Source organism: Homarus americanus, unplaced genomic scaffold (assembly GCF_018991925.1).
Source record: "Homarus americanus isolate GMGI-L3 unplaced genomic scaffold, GMGI_Hamer_2.0 scaffold32583, whole genome shotgun sequence".
Classification (NCBI taxonomy): domain Eukaryota; kingdom Metazoa; phylum Arthropoda; class Malacostraca; order Decapoda; family Nephropidae; genus Homarus; species Homarus americanus.
The window spans coordinates 21941497-21964558 of NW_024713129.1; the positions used below are offsets into that span (position 1 = coordinate 21941497).

The 23062-nt window shown below is 38.1% G+C and overlaps 1 protein-coding gene across 3 annotated transcripts in view; it reads right to left on the bottom strand.

The window, feature by feature from the left end:
• The window catches only part of LOC121869335 (G protein-coupled receptor kinase 2-like), a 60824-nt gene extending 46671 nt beyond the window's left edge, over positions 1–14153 (bottom strand). For all 3 annotated transcript variants that reach the window (XM_042370647.1, XM_042370656.1, XM_042370639.1), the window contains exon 1: positions 13969–14153. In XM_042370647.1, coding sequence (XP_042226581.1) covers positions 13969–14020 — 52 coding nt within the window. In that variant the 5' untranslated portion in view covers positions 14021–14153. The remainder of the gene's footprint in view (positions 1–13968) is intronic.
• Positions 14154–23062: the final 8909 nt, after the last annotated feature.

The following is a 23062-nucleotide window of genomic DNA, read 5'->3' on the forward strand; positions in this document are numbered from 1 at the left end:
ATGATAAACCTTAGCACATTATACTTTTACTAAACAATCTGCTACAACATATGATCAGGAAAATTATTGAAAGTTACAACACAAAATCAAGTTTATTACAAGTGATGCTCCAATTCAGTTTTCTCTCATTACCAAAAAAATAAATAAATTCTGCAGACCCTTGACAGAATATACAAACACAAGCTTGACCTCTGACCCAGTAATATTCAGGGATATGACTGGGTCTTACAAAAAATAAAGCTGGGGAAAAAACAACTACCCGGGAAGATTTTACCATATTTAATTTAATTTCTCACATTGTTACTCATTTTGTGAGTGCCTGAGAGTTAAAATACACAGTACCCAAAATCAAACATGTATATTTATTGCAACATTATTTTTCATGCTTTTAGTCATCAATAATTCCTGTAAAAATTATAGTTGTTACTTAACTTGAATTTGATTAATATTTTTAATTATGCACCATTATTGAGAGAAGATAAAATAAAGGTAAGCTTTGTTTGCACTGTATTGTGTAAGGATTCAAAATTTTACCAAAGGGATTTATCTCTAATGCAGCAGCAACTGGGGTTTCAATAGCATATGAGGCATTACAAGGGGGTGAAGCGCCAAATTTAAAAAGCAGAGAAAATCACGTTTAAAGTTTTTTGAAGTTCAAACAACCACAACTTTGTTGTTTTTTAAGCTAGAGGGTTATTTTTATTTTATTGTGCAGCTCAATCCCCCTCCTAGTGAACAGTGAAAACTGGAAGTTAGTACTGTGAATAGTTATTAGTTTATCGCGAGTTGAATGAGAATAACTGCCCGTGATGTACAGGTGTTTGATCTTCACACCAACAATAATCACTTTTTCTGCAAAATTTTCTTATTATTTTGGGCTAATACAGTAAAACAAGTTAATGATCACCAAAAACAACACTCGCCCCCCCCCAGCCCCATAAATCCCCCAAACCACCCCCAAAAATTTTAATAATAAAATACTCATTTGCCTATCAGTATTTATCTTTCTGTCCCTATTATTAGCCAAAGATTTATAATATTGTTTAGTATAATAGTGAATAATAATCAGGAAACACCACTACACTCTCCCCCCAACGTAATTATCATATGAATACAAAGGCGGAGAAAGTTTGCATAATCTTGGGTAAAAACAATCTTACTTCATTTAGTTCCTTTGTTATATTATCCCTGACGATCGTAGTAAGTTGAAGTTACGTAAATCCTGAGGAGTGCGTATAACTTTAATGGCCATCACCATCGCCAGTAGCACTTGCATCACCATAATCACCACAAAATTCACCACCAAAATCACTATCACCAAGCATGGCTGGGGTGTCCACGTGAGCATTGTTGTAACTAGACACACGCTCAGGATTTAGGGCTCCTGAACCCACACCAGAAGGCCCGGCCTCACTCGAATCTTGCTCTAAAATTGGCCAGACAGTGCGTAGCACTTCTCACACCCGTGGAACACGAATAACGTCCATGTTACACCGAAAAGTTATCCAAAATAGCAGTAGAAACACTGAACCGCCTTATGCTATGCAGCGAGGCAAGACTAACAGGGAGGCAGCATCTGGGAGCGCGGATTGGCAGAGGAGCTGTGACGTAGCAAGGGAAATCCATTGTGATTGGCTGATTCAGAGGGTATGGTCCGCGGGATGACTGCTGTCATTGGCTCGTTCTCCTCTCACTCTGAACGGGAGGTGACCACATTTACTTACTGAGCGCACAGCCAGATACGTAGCTCCCGGCCTGAGGCGAAATGACACCCTATTTTTGAAGGACTTTCAACCATATTTCTAGTCTACCTAGGGGGTTACATCCAACACCAACATGTAGAGGAAGGGTGAAAATAGTGATATCCATCAAAAAACGCATTTTGCCCGGAGTGGCGTTTTACCCCCTTGTAATGCGCCTCATTTGTAATACAGTACTAAAATAAGAAAAATAACCATGTTCCACGGTATATACAAACAAATTATTTAGTTTTCTTTCCCAGATAATAGTCACTCATTTGGTTTTGTTTTATTCTTAGTTTTAATTGCTTCAGCTGGTTTTTTTAGGGAGAATAAAGGCTTCTGTTTTTGTTGCTGGAAGGCATCTCTGCTCTTACTTGATTTTTGAGCCATTTTCTCACACTGTTTTCTTTGATTCTAACTGTTTCTTTAACAAAAATTATCGAGATATCTTCACTGAGGCTACAGACATCAGCTGATCAGTAACACTGCCTCAGCAACAGCACTGCCATAGCGTATGATATATGTTTGCACAAACATGTATCTAACTATACAATTCCACGGACCTCCATTGGCAATCAGTGCGTCGTGTGATATTCCACCACTCACAATCACTTCACTCAATTTTCCATTTTCCACTCAGATAAGTCGGTTCATGTGATTTAAATCTGAACGAACTGAGCGGCGCAGTGTTGCCAGTCAAAAAATATTAAATTCCTGAGATTAAATCATTAAAAATCTCTAGAAATACTGAAACAAAACATTAACATTTTCTAAAATAAATAAAAACATGAAAGGAAAAAGAACACTCATGAACACCAGACTGAAACTATTGAAGGAAGACAAGCAGTAGAGTATCACCACCATCACCTCCCACCTGCACATATCCCACGTCTCTCCTTTTTGCCTGTTTCCTTCTCTTTATGGCGCTGGTAGCAAATACAGTACTTCAATGAATTATCCACAACACACACCATAAGCACCACAATATCTATACAGTACTACAAAACATCTTCTGAACTGTCTATCACACCATAAAGTACAATACCTCATGAACTACACCGTATTTCTTGATTTCCCTTGAATCTAGCTAACTCCAGATGATTTTTGCTCCTGCAGTCAGATGTTTAAAATAAAAATAATAATCTCAATATTATCAAACTTAACCATAGTGTAAAGTTAGGTGTATGATGAATGAAAATCACTAAATGATCAAGGCTAATCCAAACAACTAACGAAGGCAAGCGTAGGTATTGCCAGTGATAAAGCCCAAATGTATGTCCTCACTTCCCCCTCACTAAAAAGAGACTAGTAAAGTTGGGGTAGTATAGAGTCCAGACGGGTTGTCATGAGACACAGGGACCGTTCGTGTATCATGTGCCGTCCCTAAAATGAGTTGCAGGTAATCTCCAGTTATGAGTGGTATTATTATGCATTAATAATTCAGATTAATGTTAAATATTATGATGAACCTAAAAATGCCAATACAGTACTGTACTCGATCCTAAAGCTTAGGCCAAAATACGAAGCACTGGAGTCATATGACTTTAGCCAATCATATTACGAGAAAATGAGAAACAGATGGAAGCTCCCCTACAAGCAAAGAAAGAAGATGTATGATGTATCTGTTGAAACACACACAGATTTACATAGAAACACAGACCACACAGACTCTTAGGTCCATTCGAGGTGGTCTGTCCCTTAAAAAAAAAAAGGGAGTATCTTTGTCAGAGAAGTAGCAATCGAGGTATTTTTTGAAGGTGTTTATCGTATTGCTTTGAATAACTGAAGCTGGAAGCTTTTTCCACTCTCTAACAATGTCACTACTGAAAAAATATTTTGTAGAGTCTAACTGTACCTGTCGGCATCTTAGCTTCATCCCATTACTTCTAGTACGAGAGTTATCAAGTTTAAATAGTTTGTTTGGGTCAATGTTGGTGAAACCTTTGAATATTATAAAACATTCGATAAATCTACCTTGATTCGCCACTTCTTTAATGTAAACAAGTCTAGTTCCCCCAACCTCTCTTCATAGGGTTTGTTACGTAATGAAGGTATCATATTTGTTGCTCTGCGCTGGAAGGCTTCTACTTTCACAACATCCTTGACAAAGTGATATTGTGAAATAAGAAGTCGTCCAGCAATGATACACATACACTAGGTAGTTGCTTTGTTGATTTATTGAGTTGCCTACCGTATACAACTATGAAATATGGTATAGGTTATAGAATAAATTGAGATCATCAGAAGTGTAAATTATAGAAACTTAGTTATAATGAAAAATGCTTAGCCGGTGGATCAAGTAGATAGGCTGGAGCAGCATATTATAATGCTTCTAATGGTGGGGTTGTATGACGTCATTGATTTTTGGTCAATGAAATACTAAAGAAATGAAGAATTGAATGAAAAACAAGCAATACTCAGCCAATGAGAAATAGAGTACAGTACTGTATAATATGATGTAATCATTAATGCATGAACATGTAGTGTGTGGCCACTATACTGGCTCATCGTCCTCACATGGGAGTCATTAAACTGGCCAATTGGCCCTAGAGGGTCAATTATTGTTATTTATTGTCAAACATTTCTCTCGACATGGTCATCCCCCCCCCCCATTTTTCTCAACAGATCTACGCGGTTCACGTGGGTCACCTAAACCGATGGAAAAAAAAAAAGGAAAACAAAAATGGAGAAATCACATCCCTGAATATCAAAATCAAAAGGGAACATCCTCACCCTAGAGCAGAGCACCTATACACTTTCAAGATATTTAAGGCATGGAAAATTCACGTTACACTTCAGAAACCAAAATTTCTTAAAGTAACAAGGTGATGAAAATCAATGAGTCTTGTCATACCATGATTAGTGCTAAATTTACCCAACAGTAACAAGGTGAGCCTACAGCAAAACTGACAGATTTTTCCATCTGTGGACTTAAAAATGCCTGATGTTCCTGTGGCCTCAGGCAGCCATTCACATCACTACTTCACTCTTGCTGGCAAAGTCCCCAGAGAAAAAGATGGTTATATTCATCTTCATATTCAATAGCAGATAGAATGGTAGAGGTATGAAATGTGACTGACTGACACACACACTACATCCTTGACCACCGGAGGGTCAAGACCTATCAGGTGCTGCTCCTGCTAGGGCAGCTGCCTCCCTTGGCTATATTCAGCCCATTCCCGAAGTCCCTCTCCCCAACCCATCCTCACCACCGGGATATCAATATACTCAAAAGTGACAATTTCGTTTCGGAAAGAAGTGTTTAAGCCAGTGAATTCAGCACGAGACAATACCAGCGAGAGCAGTGACCCACCAGTGAGATAAGCACCCCTGGGAACCGACCACTATCTTCTGACCAGGCGGTGTGTTAATCCGTCCACCCTGGGAACAACAGTGGGCCGGCTTTACACCTGACAACACCACCTAGCAGTGTGAGGTACTGTGACACCACCCCACACCAAACGGTGTCCCCATGACCACGTGAGGTCCTTCATATCAACACCTGAGGACGAGTTACTGCACAACGTAAACACCACACCACCCGGTGTCTCTATAACCACGTGAGGTCCTTCATGTCTACATCTACGGGCGTCACTGAACCACATGGCCTACGTGACCTCACACAGTATGGCAAAAGACCAGCTCGGGCCATCAACTGTAAACTATAATAATTTGTATGTTCAATTCTTGTTCCTTCTCCTTTTAGTAATGAAAGCTTTTGTTAAATGGCCCACCCACCCCATGTCATTGTATGTAATAGTAATTTTTGTCTAATGTATATTTTCAACCTGCGGGCCGCAGAGCTGTTTCAATAAAACGTTGTTAATAATTATCACGCACGCACACATGCATGCACGCACACACATATATGAAAAAAAAAAGTCAATGCTAGGGAGTCTATAACCAGCTGATCCACTGGGACTACTGTACCTGTTCCCCAGTTCCCAGACAAAACAAACCCTACTGAGGTGATACTTATTTTGATATAACAAAGAGATAAACTAATAAACAATGCAGTGGAACTCCCATGTGAAGCAAGCTTACTGTAGATACAGCACATGATCATGGCCCCAAGCTACAGGAATTACAGTATTGTCACTGTCAGCAATACTGTAGCTACTTGTTTTGTTTCTTTATTTCCAAGTTGGCTGCTGACATTAATTAAAACGTTCATCAATGTTTTCTTTAATTTCCCAATAAAATAAACTACAGAGGACAACACCCACACTTGTAAAAAGACTAGTGTACAACTCCAAAGAAAATTTGTTTTATAAGTGACATCCAGGGTTGGAGCAATTACACCCTTTTAAATCAATTACAATTATAAATAATTGAATGAATTTTTAATTACAATTATACTGTATTTCAAATGTTCAATTACACTACAAGTTTCTACTTGTTATTAAGTCAGTGTGCAGTTTAAAATGTTACTAACTTTAGTTCTATAGGAGAGAAAAACAATCTGTAAAATACAAGAGGGAGGCAAATTATTCAAGTTTAACAGGAACAAAGAAATTTATTTATTCTTATTTATTTATTTATTCTAGATAAACAACCCTACACTATTTGGAATGGCTTCAAAATCACATTATGCTTTGCTTCAGTAATGATGGTGGATATGTTGAAAATTAAAATCCTTGGATTACAGTTGTTAAAACTTGAATAAATTGTCTCTATTGCATTTTACAGATTATTTTTAACTGTTATAGAACTAAAGTTATTAATATTTTAAACTGCACACTGACTTTATAGACACCCTGTGTGTGTGTGTGTGTGTGTGTGTGTGTGTGTGTGTGTGTGTACTGTGTTGTGTAAATCAATTATCCAATGTTTTTGTTGCTTATTATTTTAAGGATCACCAATAAAATCACCTCTTTGGCATCCCTGATCACTGTTTGGTACATTAATTTACTTGGACCAAAAGACTTTTCTGACCAGGCTACAACCTAATACATTTCTGAATTTTCCTAATTTATTGAAATAAAAAAGGCATTCCTAGAAAAAGTTAGGAGCAGTGTAATGGTTAAGACTTTCGAGGAAGTTTTTGAAGTTTTTCTCATAGGAATGTATCTCAGCTTTCATAATGGGAGTCTATGGGAAAATGTGCATTATTTCCAAAAGGGTTTCAGGAATGGAAACCCTTTTGGAAATTGAGGTATGCCTGTACAATACTGTACAGGGTACAGTACTTATATTACACCTTAGACCACTAATAAAAAATTGCCAAAATGGGGAATTTGATTTTGCCTGGGAACTGTCTTTGATTAGACTGTAAAGTTTTGCCTATGCCAGCCTTCCCAGCTTAAACTAAAGCAACCAATAAAAACAATTAATTGCCAGCTAATCCTGTACTGTAGCTACTGCAATCCACATAAAATTGCATTAGGCCGACCGGTACCTTAGAATATGTGAGCCAAATTTTGCCTACTACTGTCTGTTCACTTGAAGCTTACAACTGAGGCCTAGGGTCAGTTTGTAGTAAAGCATCTGATTGGTTAGTGGATGGACACAGGAAAAATTACAGTGAAACCTCACTAAGGCAGACCCAGCTTAAGCCAGACAAAACTATTTGCCAAAAAATATTTAAAAAAATAAAATAATTAAAAAATTCAAAATAAATAAATAAAAAGGTAGGACATAATTTGTTGTACGATGACATGTCTGCCATTAACTAAAATTTCAAGGGAGCAAGACAGACAGACCTCGTGATCCACCCACGCTGGTAAACAAAGGAACGCGTGTCACACGCTCAGTCATAATTAGCGTTGCCTGCTTCTGCTCTCTCGCTTCGTCGATTGTGTTTTATTACCATTTAGATGTGCTGAACTTTATTTTGAAACTTATTTGACATTGCCAGTAATGTGATTATGCTGAAGGCTGACATAACATATACATTTCTGTATTATTATTGAAAAATTAGACAATAACCATGGCCACTAAGAAAGTGTTTGGTGTCCGTAAGGGGGGTGAGAAGGTTAAGCCTAAAACCTTATCAGTGAACAAAAAGTTGAAGGTGATAGAAAAGTTAGAAAAAGGTGCTGTTCACTCGCAAATATGCGCTGAATACGGAATTTCAAAACATTCAGATTTGGCTTGCAGTCAGAGGCATGTCCAGCTGCATCTGCCTTCCATTTTTGGGGGCAAGTGTACAGTACTTTATGTACATTACTTTTTTATTTTTATTTTTATTAAAAAATATGTATTTCGTTCATAATTATTGGATAAATTGGCTTTTTTTTTTTTTTCTCTCCCAGGCAGACAACCTCTTATCCCAGACACCCCTTCCCCGCAGTTAGTCTGCCGTAGCAAGGTTTTACTGTACTGTACTACAGTTTTTCACGATTTCATCTACTGTATAGTATTTATATTATGACATGTTAAGAAATAATAACCTTTCTGTGCTGACCTTTGATAATCTGCACACTTGGGGAAGCAAAAGTTAGCTTGTGAAACACACTGGTAAAATAAATATCATGGAGAGAACACAAACATGATAAACAAATTTGAGGACGTAAATCCCTCCTCGCCACGGGATGTCAGGCGGCGTTAAGGAGGGTGTTTTTAAATTGTATATTCTCTTTCTTTTTCTCTTCAAGATATCTATATTACTAGAGTGCTTTTATATGCAATTACATTTGAAATATGAACTTTGGAGCAAAAAATTACACTCCATATCTTCCAAATATGGTCACATGGATGGTTCTTGCTCCAGTTTCTCCAGCAAGGAAAAAAAGTGAGAGCCACTGTGCGAGTAGATGGGAGATAAAATATAACAACAATGCAGATGATGCAGCAGCTGTCATTGGTATTCTTGTTATTATTTAAAAGAACCGAAAGAAACTGAAGAAAAACGAATGGGGACTCCATGAGTAGCTGGAAAAGAGTGGAAGTTTTTATTATACTGTACTGCAGCTTGGCTGAACTATCATAGCTACAGTAGGAGGTAGGGAGGGCTGCATGTGTGCATGGACTGTGAACAGCTGCCGCACTTGTGTTTTGTAAACAAACACATCAAATCGGCACCCATATTATAAACTCAATGAGTCATAAAGGGACTGTTAGTGTATTTTATACACAAAGTTATTAATCTATGTTATATATCTGTAAATACTTTGATAAGCAAGATTTGTGTCATTAATACAGTATTAGCTGTGTTTTGACCCAGGGATCTTGCTGGAAATCGTCAAGAAATTGATGATGACGGTCACCCAGAAAATTACTCCAAAAACTTTCCAGCAAGAAATTGCTCATGAAAGTGCTCATGTGATCATGGCTTAATTTCTGCACCCCCAAGTAAGCAAATTATCAGAGACCAACACAGGAAGGTTATTATCCCTTAAAATATCATAATATAAATACAATAGATGAATAAAGAAGTGAAGAACTGTAGTGATTCTTCTCATTTCCTACCACCAACCAATCAGCTGCCTTACTACAAACTGATTCTAGGCCTCAGTTGCAAGCTTCGAGTGTACAGACATAAGGAATGCTATAACCCTCCAAGTTGCACAGTTGGCTTCATAAAAAGTGAGAAAATTTGTGGCTGATGGAGACATCTGGCATGTCTTCAGGGAAGAAGGTAGTATTTTTTCACGGATGAATCCGATCGCCCAAGTGGCTAACGAGCCGATCAGTGGTGAAGAGGATAAAAGTAAACTAACCTAATGAATCAGAGTGATTCATTCATGAAAACAATACTACAGTACACACTACTGTACCTCGAGGAGAAGCCAGATGTCTCCATCAGCCAGAAATTTTCTTACCAGTACTTAACAATGATGTCAACTATACATCCAAAATTAATACAATAAAAGCTATAACCTTTAGTATGAATGAATACTAAGAGTGGAAAACCCTGTGAAGTGTCCTTTAGGGGCATTGAACACTTTCAATTGATGAGATTTTGTTGTGAAACTCATGCAAGAAATTTTGGCAATTCATGTGTCTTACATTGACTAATGTGGAGCACACTATAACTGTATATAGAGTTTGAACAGAGATTCTGAAATCGGAAACAATTTCCTGAAGATTACAGTAGATCAATATTGTACATGTATTGTTCAGTAATATGCATATCATTACTTTGTTATTTCTTTTCTCCTAGTTGTCATCATAACTATATCCCCTTTCATCTTCTCTCTTCACTATGGTGTTCTCAGTTTGCTATCCGTCACAAACTGTTGTTAGAGACTATCAAGGCAAAGACTAGATGACTTTATTCAACAGACACACCCCTATACACAAGGGGTTAAAATTAATCTCCACTAATTCCTTCACTATGGGATGCCAATTGTAATATTTTATTTGTCTAATACCAGACGATTTCCTTCAGGTGGGTGGGTGAAATGGGTCATTAACCAAATTACAAGTATTAAGAGCCAAAATTACCTAAGTGTTAGTGACTATGATTTATGAAACCGTTCAACTGATGAAAATTCCTATTTTGACAGAACACCCGGACCCTTGTAGGAGTAGATTACAAGTTGAATATGAATAACATGTTCTGGTACCACAAGCATAAGGGAAAACAGACTCAGGTAAAGAGGAAGTACAGTACACCATAATTATCAAAAGTAGTAGGTCTAGTTATAAAAAACTGTAGGTCTAGTTATCAGTAGTAGTAGGTCTTATTATCAAAAGTAGTAGGTCTAGTTATCAGAAGTTGTAGGTATAGTTATCAAAAGTAGTAGGTCTAGTTATCAGAAGTAGTAGGTCTAGTTATAAAAAACTGTAGGTCTAGTTATCAGTAGTAGTAGGTCTAGTTATCAAAAGTAGTAGGTCTAGTTATCAAAAGTTGTAGGGTCTAGTTATCAGAAGTTGTAGGTCTAGTTATCAGAAGTTGTAGGTCGTGTTAACAGAAGTAGTAGGTCTAGTTATCAAAAGTAGTAGGTCTAGTTATAAGAAGCAGTAGGTCTAGTTATCAACAGTAGTAGGTCTAGTTATCAACAGTAGTAGGTCTAGTTATCAGAAGCAGTAGGTCTAATTATCAGAAGTTGTAGGTCGAGTTAACAGAAGTAGTAGGTCTAGTTATCAAAAGTTGTAGGTCTAGTTATCAGAAGTAGTAGGTCTAGTTATCAGAAGTTGTAGGTCGAGTTAACAGAAGTAGTAGGTCTAGTTATCAACAGTAGTAGGTCTAGTTATCAGAAGTTGTAGGTCTAGTTATCAAAAGTTGTAGGTCTAGTTATCAAAAGTTGTAGGTCTAGTCATCAGAAGTTGTAGGTCGAGTTAACAGAAGCAGTAGGTCTAGTTATCAGAAGTAGTAGGTCTAGTTATCAGAAGTAGTAGGTCTAGTCATCAGAAGTTGTAGGTCTAGTTATCAGAAGTTGTAGGTCTAGTTATCAGAAGTAGTAGGTCTAGTCATCAGAAGTTGTAGGTCTAGTTATCAGAAGTAGTAGGTCTAGTTATCAGAAGTAGTAGGTCTAGTTATCAGAAGTAGTAGGTCTAGTTATCAGAAGTTGTAGGTCTAGTTATCAGAAGTAGTAGGTCTAGTTATCAGAAGTTGTAGGTCTAGTTATCAGAAGTTGTAGGTCTAGTTATCAGAAGTTGTAGGTCTAGTTAACAGAAGTTGTAGGTATAGTTATCAGAAGTAGTAGGGTCTAGTTATCAGAAGTTGTAGGTTTAGTTAACAGAAGTTGTAGGTCTAGTTATCAGAAGTAGTAGGGTCTAGTTATCAGAAGTTGTAGGTCTAGTTAACAGAAGTTGTAGGTATAGTTATCAGAAGTAGTAGGTCTAGTTATCAGAAGTAGTAGGTCTAGTTATCAGAAGTTGTAGGTCTAGTTATCAGAAGTAGTAGGTCTAGTTATCAGAAGTAGTAGGTCTAGTTATCAGAAGTTGTAGGTCTAGTTATCAGAAGTTGTAGGTCTAGTTAACAGAAGTTGTAGGTATAGTTATCAGAAGTAGTAGGGTCTAGTTATCAGAAGTTGTAGGTCTAGTTAACAGAAGTTGTAGGTATAGTTATCAGAAGTAGTAGGTCTAGTTATCAGAAGTAGTAGGTCTAGTTATCAGAAGTTGTAGGTCTAGTTATCAGAAGTTGTAGGTCTAGTTAACAGAAGTTGTAGGTATAGTTATCAGAAGTAGTAGGGTCTAGTTATCAGAAGTTGTAGGTCTAGTTAACAGAAGTTGTAGGTCTAGTTATCAGAAGTAGTAGGTCTAGTTAACAGAAGTAGTAGGTCTAGTTATCAGAAGTTGTAGGTCTAGTTATCAGAAGTAGTAGGTCTAGTTATCAGAAGTTGTAGGTCTAGTTAACAGAAGTTGTAGGTCTAGTTATCAGAAGTAGTAGGTCTAGTTAACAGAAGTAGTAGGTCTAGTTATCAGAAGTTGTAGGTCTAGTTATCAGTAGTAGGTCTAGTTATCAGAAGTAGTAGGTCTAGTTATCAAAAGTTGTAGGTCTAGTTAACAGAAGTTGTAGGTATAGTTATCAGAAGTTGTAGGTCTAGTTAACAGAAGTTGTAGGTCTAGTTATCAGAAGTTGTAGGTCTAGTTAACAGAAGTTGTAGGTCTAGTTATCAGAAGTAGTAGGTCTAGTTATCAGAAGTTGTAGGTCTAGTTAACAGAAGTAGTAGGTCTAGTTATCAGAAGTTGTAGGTATAGTTATCAGAAGTAGTAGGTCTAGTTAACAGAAGTTGTAGGTCTAGTAATCAGAAGTAGTAGGTCTAGTTATCAGAAGTAGTAGGTCTAGTTATCAGAAGTTGTAGGTATAGTTATCAGAAGTAGTAGGTCTAGTTATCAGAAGTTGTAGGTCTAGTCATCAGAAGTTGTAGGTATAGTTATCAGAAGTTGTAGGTCTAGTCATCAGAAGTTGTAGGTATAGTTATCAGAAGTTGTAGGTCTAGTTATCAGAAGTAGTAGGTCTAGTTATCAGAAGTTGTAGGTCTAGTCATCAGAAGTAGTAGGTCTAGTTATCAGAAGTTGTAGGTCTAGTCATCAGAAGTTGTAGGTATAGTTATCAGAAGTTGTAGGGTCTAGTTATCAGAAGTTGTAGGTCTAGTTACTGATATCAGACAGTTTATACTTATGAATAAGTCAAGACCTAAATGGTTTGTCAACATTTTACATTCACAGCATGAAACTGAGGAAAACCTAATCTCAATAATGCATGTGTACTGTACTGCTGATTTTCATAAACAGAAATTATGGGATTACATGAAGAATAACCTCCCTTACACGATCTAAACCAAAATTAATTGATAATAATGGGTCATAATAACTACCAAGAAGAACTAAGAATCAGTTTACCCTAACCAAAAGGGATTAAAAACCAAGTTAGGTTAAGTTAGAATCAATTAATTCTTGATCTTTCTTAGGCCTTCTCAATATTTGGTATGATCAGTAATAAATTATTTATGACTGCAGCTTCCACTCAAAGTTTTCAAAAGCTTTAACTAGTTTGGGGCATATTATTTCAACTAACTGAAAAGATTACATGAAAATTAAACACCTCAGCATACTTTACCTGATGAATAAATACTCTACTACTCAGTTAGCATTACCGGTATGTATTTTAATTAACAGGTGAAAGAAGTAGGTTTATAATCTTCGTGACAAAAAAAAAGTATAAATGAATTAGTTGGGCAGAACATTAAGCAGATCTGTCTAACAAGTGGTTTGTAAAATATAAAATATGTATCACAGTCAAAGTGCTACTGCTGTTCACATGAAATTAAGACTGTTGATTGCTATACTGTACCGAGTCTCATGTAACTACTACTATGTTGGCAGATTATTTATCTTTAAATTAACACGTTTATTATTTTTTTTTTACTGGGGACTAAAACCTCCACACCAGTGTCAAAATAACACCAAAAGTTTATCTCCCATCACCATATTAACATAACCCCATCACGTTATGCCCACCAGTTGCCCATCACCATAACAGCACCACGGCAATTGCAAGTGGGCCGTTACGACTGAAACCCACCCTTGGGGCCCGTAACAAGCTAGTGACGACCCTGGGGAGAAGCTGTCCGCCAATCCTAGACAATTTCCGCTGCCCTCACCTCCTAGTATACCTTAATTGACACAACGTTTTCTCGTGTTATCAACGCTGTTACATCCTAAGACTGATATTAACACTGCAGACCGCCCTCAAGAGATGAAACAGGTGTGGTGAAGCTTTGATTTATTTGTATTAGAGCGAGAGGTTGAGACATGATCCTGCAGCGGACGTTAACATACCACCACAAGCCCCCGTTGGTACCATTGCTACCCTCTCCTTATTCCACCTTACCTTCCCTTGCTTTCAAGTACACTGTGTTGGCTACAATGTTTTCTAATTCCATTAGTTCCAGTTTGACAGTTTATGACCACCTCGGGCCACTGTTGACCCTCAGCCATTCAAGCGATAACTCGACACTTGGGTGGGGTGCACCAGGGAAATATGGCGAGCTGACCACGCGTGCCAACCTAACACTGCTGCTGCTCCCCGCTCACTAAACACTCTCTCTCCTCTAACATGTCCTCAAACCTTGTATTATCCTCTTTAAAATAATTAATCATTACAGGACCATGAAAAAATGCGACTTTTGTAAAAATAATAATAGAATATGGGAAATTCCCCTTTGAGTATCAATTTCTTGCAAGTTGACATTTACGGTTATTAAGGAGGTCTTTTGGTTATTTAAGTATATGTTTAATTTTCTGATATAATATATCTTGTAAAAACACTTTTTATGATGGCAATGATAACTACTTTGTGTTTTGCAAATTGAAGTAGGATAGGGATAAAGGTGGTGTTGTTGGCAAGCCTGTTAGAGAGGAGTCGATACAGACAGCGAGGGTAAGATAGTGAGTGAGGCTGACACACACGACCTGTCCACACTGCTCTCATCCCATACATGACGAATTAAACCATCAACAACCTGGATAATTATGATGCTCACGCATATAAGATCACATTCAAGAATACTCATATTCATAATGCTTGCGTAGGCTACGAGACCCTGGATAATATGTTAAGGTTGACACTTGAGGATTATACGATCATGTTTTCTTTTATATACACAATATAAAAGTGGTATTTACCCACACACACACACACACACACATATATATATATATATATATATATATATATATATATATATATATATATATATATATATATATATATATATATATATATATATATATATATATATATATATATATATATATATATATATATATATACACAGTATATTTTATGTAGATCCACAATGAAAACGTGGACCTAGCTTTCGTCTTTATTCAAGACGTCTTGAATAAAGACGAAAGCTAAGGTGCTCTGTTGTTTCCATTTTATCATATATATATATATATATATATATATATATATATATATATATATATATATATATATATATATATATATATATATATATATATGTGTGTGTGTGTGTGTGTGTGTGTGTGTGTGTGTGTGTATGTATTTGTGTGTGTGTGTGTAATACTGTTCATTTAATTGCTAACGTTTCGGTTATGGCATTACAGTAATGCAACAATGATATTAATCTACGAAAAACGACTCAGGAATTTAATCGAACGAAACATGTTTTTCATAAGCATTACACCTTTTCATGGTGCGTTTCTCATAATGTACTGCCATCTGTGCAGTTCAGTCGACTGCTATTATGAAATAAACATTCTGTTGAAAATTCACCAGTTGTAAGTGAATTTTACAGAATATGACGAGTTTGTTTAAACGGTGATCAGAGGTTCCATGATGTAAGGTATGTTTAATGAAGAAATGACTGCTCTGTTAACTGTACGTGATTATCGGCGGATTTATAAATGTGAAGTCGGTTACAATTCAGGCACTACAAACGTAAATCAACAGTATAATATAGAAAGACATAATTATATAATGTATACACACGATTAATATAAGACCCATGAACGTGCAAGCACACAAGTACTCACCACTTTCACAACCACCACACACAGTTGAGTTAGCTACAAGGATTCAACGTTTTTTTCGTTGTTCTGTTTAAAGTGAAGGAAGAGGAGACGCAACTATATTTTATGCACTACCGTTTTCAAGAAGTTAATCTGTGCAGATCTATTGTCGTTCATTCACTTTTCGACCATCTGGAGTGCTGTGATGTAGACGGTAAATATACTGTTAAACTATTAAGATCTCGGAGAGAGATCCACAGCGGGTGGTTCCAAACAGTGTGAAGTTGAGTACTCAGCGAGTTGCCCATCAGTATGTCAAGAGGGTTCATTCATAAGCGCTCTATAAACAATAGTGCTGAACGCTCCTACTCACGCTGAACCCGATCGCCTCCTTGATGATCAGATAAGTCTCTCTCTCTCTCTCTCTCTCTCTCTCTCTTTCTCCCTCTCACTTGGAAGAACCCATACGTGATGTATATACAGTATATATAAGAAAATTTTAAGAAATTTCTCTCTCTCTTCTGACATTTCAAGAGACGTGTTCATCTGACACCAGAACCAATTACGTTATCATGACACAACTGGCTCAATCTGCTTAGCGTCCGGTGTCAATGTCTGTACCAACAATGTTAAGTTTACTTGAAAAATTTTTGATGTTCGGTTAACGGTTAACAAATTTATTGACAGAGCTTGGAGGACAGTTTGCCTATTCTCAGTAATTCAGTCAGGTCTTCACACTGAGGGTGGTATCACTTCTCATTGCCACGCAGGACACAGGATCATACACAAAGAAATAGATCATATAATCGCGCGCGAGTGTGTGTGTGTGTGTGTGTGTGTGTGTGTGTGTGTGAGTATTTTTCTTAATATTTTGGTCATTATTATTATAGGTCGTTCGTTGTCGTCTGACACTTAACGTTCTCTACATGCTTCTCTTGTTCTCCTTCGTTTTCTCTTTCTCAATGTCTCTCTCCTTCTCTCAGTTTCTATGGTGTTTTCTCTTATACTACTACAGTTTCACACATAGATGTATCTGTGTTATATCTCAGCTTAGTGGATAAGATTACTTCCCCCCGCGTGTTTTATCAATGAGATACTTGACCATGACTCTTAATTGTCTTCCTCTGGTCGTCTCGCACACAAACACACATAGAAATCCAATAATCTAAGATAGACCAATTTATGAGAGGGGTGAGTGACGTTTATTATTTAGATTTTTTTAGATTGCCCCCGAGGGGGCTAGTTTATTGGGCACCCCCTTACATCCTGTGCAAGGTGAAGCGCAGAAGCGTTTACAGCGCCCAACTGGGAAGCATGCGGAGTTCATGCTTGCCTTTATGACTCGTGCATTAAGGGCGTAAAAGCCTGAAGGGTCATGGGTTTTGTCAGCAAGTTACATAAAGTGACAGAATGATGAGTGTGTGGGGGGGAAATTCCCGGTACAATTTATCTGTTTATGGCAAAGTGTGGCAGGTCCCTAATAATGTCAAGTGCCAGGCCTGTCGAGGGCGTACACACAACACACAAAAATGAGAGGTCGTTTATACACGTGTGAGCGAGTTCTTTTTTGAAGATTTTGTGTTTTTGTTTGTTAATTTAGGAGGATTTTGTATTTTTGTATGTGTAAGTGACTTGTGTGTTTTTCTTTGGCATTTTAGAAGTATTTTGTGCATGTGTGAGTGAAGTTGTATATGTTTTTGTTTGGTATTTTGGAAGGTTTTGGAGTTTTTGTGTACATGTACGTGTTTGTCTGTCCAGTTTGACATGTGATTTTGTAAATATCAACACCGCTTTTCAATGAAAGATTCTTAAACAGAGCACAAATAATTTGGAACAATAACAGCTGCAGATTACATAAACGATGAAGTTACAACAAGAGAAGAAAGTTATTTTGTTTTGTATTACTAATCTATGAATGAATCTATCAAGGTGCCAGCCTAATATCTGGGGGTTGACGATCACAATCCTCGGCTCCACTCTAAAAGTTTGAGCTTTTTTTTACCAATCCTTTAATGTTTTGTATCTCACTGGGCACCTAGTTTTAATTTCATTCATCCACCCCAGTCTCTGTCCTTCCCTGGCTCTCCTACCCTCAACTTTGCTCATTAATATTAATTATTATTCCCTCATCCGTAATTATATGACCAAAGTATCTCATTTTTTTCTTTTTCTGTACATTTCAAGTATTTCTCTTGAAGTTTTTGTTAATCTATGAATGCTTTCCTGTAAAAAAGACCCACCAGTCTTGAATAACTTAAATACAATGTCGTGCTTGTCATATACAGTCTAATTATATAGTCACAATTATACGATTTCGTTCGTAGAATTTCCGTAATTTAATTAGCAACCCTATCCAACATAAACACCTCAATGAAAACAAGCTTTTAACATCTTCCTTGGGCGATCCATGATTGAATCGACTTACTGTGTGCCATTGCTTAATGTATACCTGCACTGTCTATGTATACAATGAAGCAATGTGAACTTGTATGATGATTTTATGAAATGTATATCTGTGTCTTTCTTTTTATCTTATGCTGCTGCATTGTTTGGAAACTAACGGCTGCAAACACGCTATACAAGGTCAAGGTCAAAGCACTGACAAAGGCATCATGGTGGCCACCTCGCTCGTATGCAGCCATTTGTTTTCAACTTTTTTCGTTTGTTTGAAAGATCGATTGTATGTATAAGACTCGAGCGGACGCAGAGTGGACGCGTGGCCTACTCAACCAGCGGAAGTTTCAAAGGCGGGAGAATAATAGATACGACTGACAGAGATAGATACTAAGTGAAATCATCAAACAACTTCATTTTGGTTCAGTATGTACAGTACGTAAGCATGGCAGGTATAGCATATCCATAATGGTAAATATAAATAGCAACACAAACACGTACAAAATTCATGCTCTCAAAGTGTTAGTTACGTCATTTGTAACTGCCAGATTAATATGAACGTCGGGAATGTCAGCATGATGACAAATGTTAAAAAATAAACAGAAACAGGATAGCAAAGTCATCAACACTATTATTCTGTTTTATGACATGCGAACGAAAACTAACCTAACAATGATATGGTAGTTTTTACTCGGTTAGAATAGAATTTTTTCGTTTGTGTCACCTGAAAAGTAAACTGTTTCGCATATCCTGTTCGTGGTATTTACATTTACATTGGCCACTTGGAGCAGTAACAGACCCCCCTGGCTCGGATGTCCCGCCTGCCACCCCTACCAGAGTGTATGTTTACATATGTATTATACTTGCTCTGTTGTGGTTCGTTTTAGGAATACTTTATCTTTTGCAAGTAAAATAAACGCACATCTGTATACTTACAAAGGTACTTCCTCCTACACACCTGAATAAATAATTTTTTTTCCATCAGGACGAGAGAGAGCATCAGATTTTTTAGTTATCGCCAATTATCTGGGTTGGAAGAGTCGTGCGAATATACAGTCTGATTTGTTACTTGTGATTTGTTTATTATTCTAGAGATAAGATTATTGACAGTTCATCACAGCGTGGAGAGTTGTTCGTGAATTAGTACCCGCGAATGATTAGCTTAGAAGTAATAAATATATAAATTATTTCACAGTGGAGAATTGCTTGTTAATTAATACCCGTTAATTATTATTACTAGCTTAAAAATGGACAGTTGCTTGCTAATTAATATCAGTATATACTGATAGCGTCGTTGGCTAAATATCTAGTTGGATTTTTTTTTAGATTGGCCCGGAGGGGGCTAGTTTATTGGGCACCCCCTTACATCCTGTGCAAGGTGAAGCACAGAAGCGTTTACAGCGCCCATCTGGGAAACATGCAGAGTTCATGCTTGCCTCTATGACTCATGCATTAAGGGCGTAAAAGCCTGAAGGGTCATGGGTTTTGTCAGCAAGTTACATAAAGTGACAGAATGATGAGTGTGTGAGGGGAAAATTCCCGGTACAATTTATCTGTTTATGGCAAAGCGTGGCAGGTCCCTAATAATGTCAAGTGCCAGACCATAGCCATAGGCATTGACAATATTGAGGGACATACCTTTTAGTGTGATTGTGATGGCGTGTACGTCGGTAGTGTCGGCTTAAAGGGGGACGTCGAGAGGTTGGTAGGGGACGTCCTTCTTGGCGTAGATACGTAGTCCACTAGCATGTCCGCATGGTGGTCAATTGATATGGAGAACTGGGGTGGATGGGCCCCAGGTGCCTGCATACCGGTGGGGGACGGGGGGCCGGGGGTGGTGTCCTCGGGTCATTGAGCACGCGGTGGGTGGACGGGGGCAGCCGGGCACGGGGCAGGCTCGGTGAGAAGTATTCAAACACATTGTGTATTTGGTTCTGTACATGAGAACTGATATAGTTACTAAGTGCAAAAAAGTGGATACAATCTTAATATGTCGGCTATCTTGCCATTAGACATGCAGGCTCGGTGTGGACGCCAGCAGCGGTGCCAGGCGGCGGTGGAGTAGGCCGTGAGGGTCAATGTAGACAGGTATGATGGACAGCGATCTAGTTTACGCTCCCTCTGCGCAGTGACGTCACCTGAACTATAGCTGGCTGGCCCGCTCCCTCTCTCCCTATGACTAAATATATTGCTTTACCTGCATTTTTGTCAGGGCTTATACACTCTCCTAGGTTTTCATCAAACTCATCACTTAACTCTTTTTCTACTTACAGATTACAGATTGCCCACGAGGGGGCTAGTTTATTGGGCACCCCCTTACATCCTGTGCAAGGTGAAGCGCAGAAGCGTTTACAATGCCCATCTGGGAAGCATGCGGAGTTCATGCTTGCCTTTATGACTCGTGCATTAAGGGCGTAAAAGCCTGAAGGGTCATGGGTTTTGTCAGCAAGTTACATAAAGTGACAGAATGATGAGTGTGTGGGGGGAAAAATATCCTGTACAATTTATCTGTTTATGGCAAAGCGTGGCAGGTCCCTAATAATGTCAAGTGCCAGGCCTGTCACTAGGAGGAGGGATATCTGGTCTGGGAGGGAAGAGGTGCCACCCCTGTAGGGGGAGGTCATAGGGCAAATGACTTCATTATATTGATTGCCTCAGACAATGGCCGGGTCAGACTGGGGTCAACTTGTTAAGGACAAGGAGACGCAGGCAGGGTGGATCAGCTGACGTCATCACTTCCGCCTGCCTCGTACTTCACCTGCGCGCGGTCCGACCTCTCTACTTTGACCTTGGATTGACCTTGAATGGAAGTAAGGTGTAAGGAAAGAGATAACCGACTACTGTACGTCCGTACCGACACTGCTTATCGTAGTTAAAATATCAACTTACTACAGGGTAATATTATTCTAATATTCACATTTCTTGGCTGTTATTTCGTTGTTCTTTGGCTATTTGTTCGTTGTTTTTCATTGACTTTAAGCATTCTCTCGTTGTTCATCTTCTTTCGCATATATTTACCTTATGTTTTTTTTCGTGAGACGAACTTTCCCATGAAAAATGCTTTTCAAGGATTTTCTGATTTGCCATCGTCGACTCTTCTCTCCTTAAAGTTTAGAGAAACGTTGCCACTTCCGGTAGAGTCCCGGCGTGATTTCGACATTATTTTGTAGATACACGGCGCCTCTACCTTCAGTATAATCTAATTCTAAAGGATAATGACGTTACCATCTTGTAATTGAGACAAGGGAACACATCATTTTTCTGTGTAGTCTTCACTTTCAACACCATCTTGTGATTATGATAGTGGACGCCACCTTTTTCTCTTAGAGTCTTAGAGTCTAAAGGTAATTTCGTCACCAGTTTATAATGATAAGACACAACACATCAGGTTTCAGCGAAGTTGACGGATAATTTCGTCTCTAATATCTTATGCGAGTTGTTTTATTTATTTTCATTTACGAACAGAAAAAAAAAGCTGTGACAGTTTGGAGACCTTGGTCCCATGTTGGTGTACTGATGGATCTTCTAGTGGGTATTACCGACGTTACGTGAATGTTACAACGAAAGAGAGTTTGGTAAGACGTTCACAAAATAGGCTTCTAAATACGTAGTCACAATATAGTCTTGGAAGTACAATACCTTTTTTTTAAATGCTTTGAAATATAATCTGTACACATAGCAAGTTTAGTCGAAAACACTGAGCTCATTAGATTTGAACACACGTAATAATATCAGTTTGAGAATTATGTACCGATATAAATAAATAAACCAAGCTTGGTCGTATATATTAACAAAACAGATTTGGACCATTTGATTTAAATATGAATAGCAATAAATTTGGCCGTGCGTGTATGAATCTATGGTCAGACCAGTGATTCGTACGTCAATACAGTAGTCAGTTACCCCTAAATGGTGACCGGAAAACGTAATTATCTTGAACCGAGGAATTTATCATTAACAACTTATTCGTCATGTTGCGACAGTGTAATCGCTTTTTTCTAGTTCCCTCCGCTTCATCATCCTTCTCCCTATCCTCATCACCTTATCTTTGCAGCTTTGTTTAGGTAACAGGTTAGATGAGTCTTGGTTCGAAGAGGCTCCAACTTAACCAAACTTAATCAAATCCTTAAGAAGGGTACCTAGTCCCAATGGGGGTTCGTCACAATGATTACGTTGGAGCCTACGGTATTATGATTGGGACCTATTATGACTGGGGCCTATTGTGATTGGAGCCTGTTGTGATTGAAGCCTTCTGTGATGGGAGTTTATTGTGATTGGAGCTTATTGAAATTAGATATTATTGTGATTGGGGCTTCATAAGACTGGGACCTAATATGAATGGGTCTTATGACTGGGGCCTCTTATGATTGGGCCTTATTGAGACTGGGTTCTCTTTTGAGTGGGCCTTATTAAGAATGGGGTCTCTTTTAACTGGTTCTTATTATGACAGGGACCTCATATGACTGGGCCTTATTATGACTGGGGTCTATTATGACTGGGCCTTACTATGACTGGGGCCTCTTATGAATGAGCCTTATTATGACTGAGGCCTTGACTGGGCCCTTATCAAGACTGGGGTCTGCTCAAGACTGGGCTTTATGACTGACTGGGGCCTCTTATGACTTGGCCGTATTTTGACTGTGGCCTTTTATAGCTGGAGCCTCTTAAGACTGGGGCCTCTTATGACTGGTGCATCTTATGACTAGGTGCCTGTAACAGATAGGTTTATTTGAAATGTTACCTATAAAAGGAAGCATCAATAGGAATTTGTAAGGTGATTATAATAAATATATGTATTTTCCTATCCCTGTGCCTACTTGGTGATGAATGGGTGAATCTTATTAACTTGAGCCATGACACACAGATGGCCACCAAAATTGCATGGATGATCTGCAGTAACCAGGTGCAGTCTTGATATAAGCATGGCTGCAATAGACTACAAAACATGCCCATATTTTGATGGCTGCCAACTGAAATTGGTACAAAGTCTGAAGTTGTGCTTAACCATTCAAACTGCACTGTGAGAGGGGGACAGATTCTTCATATTAAATTCA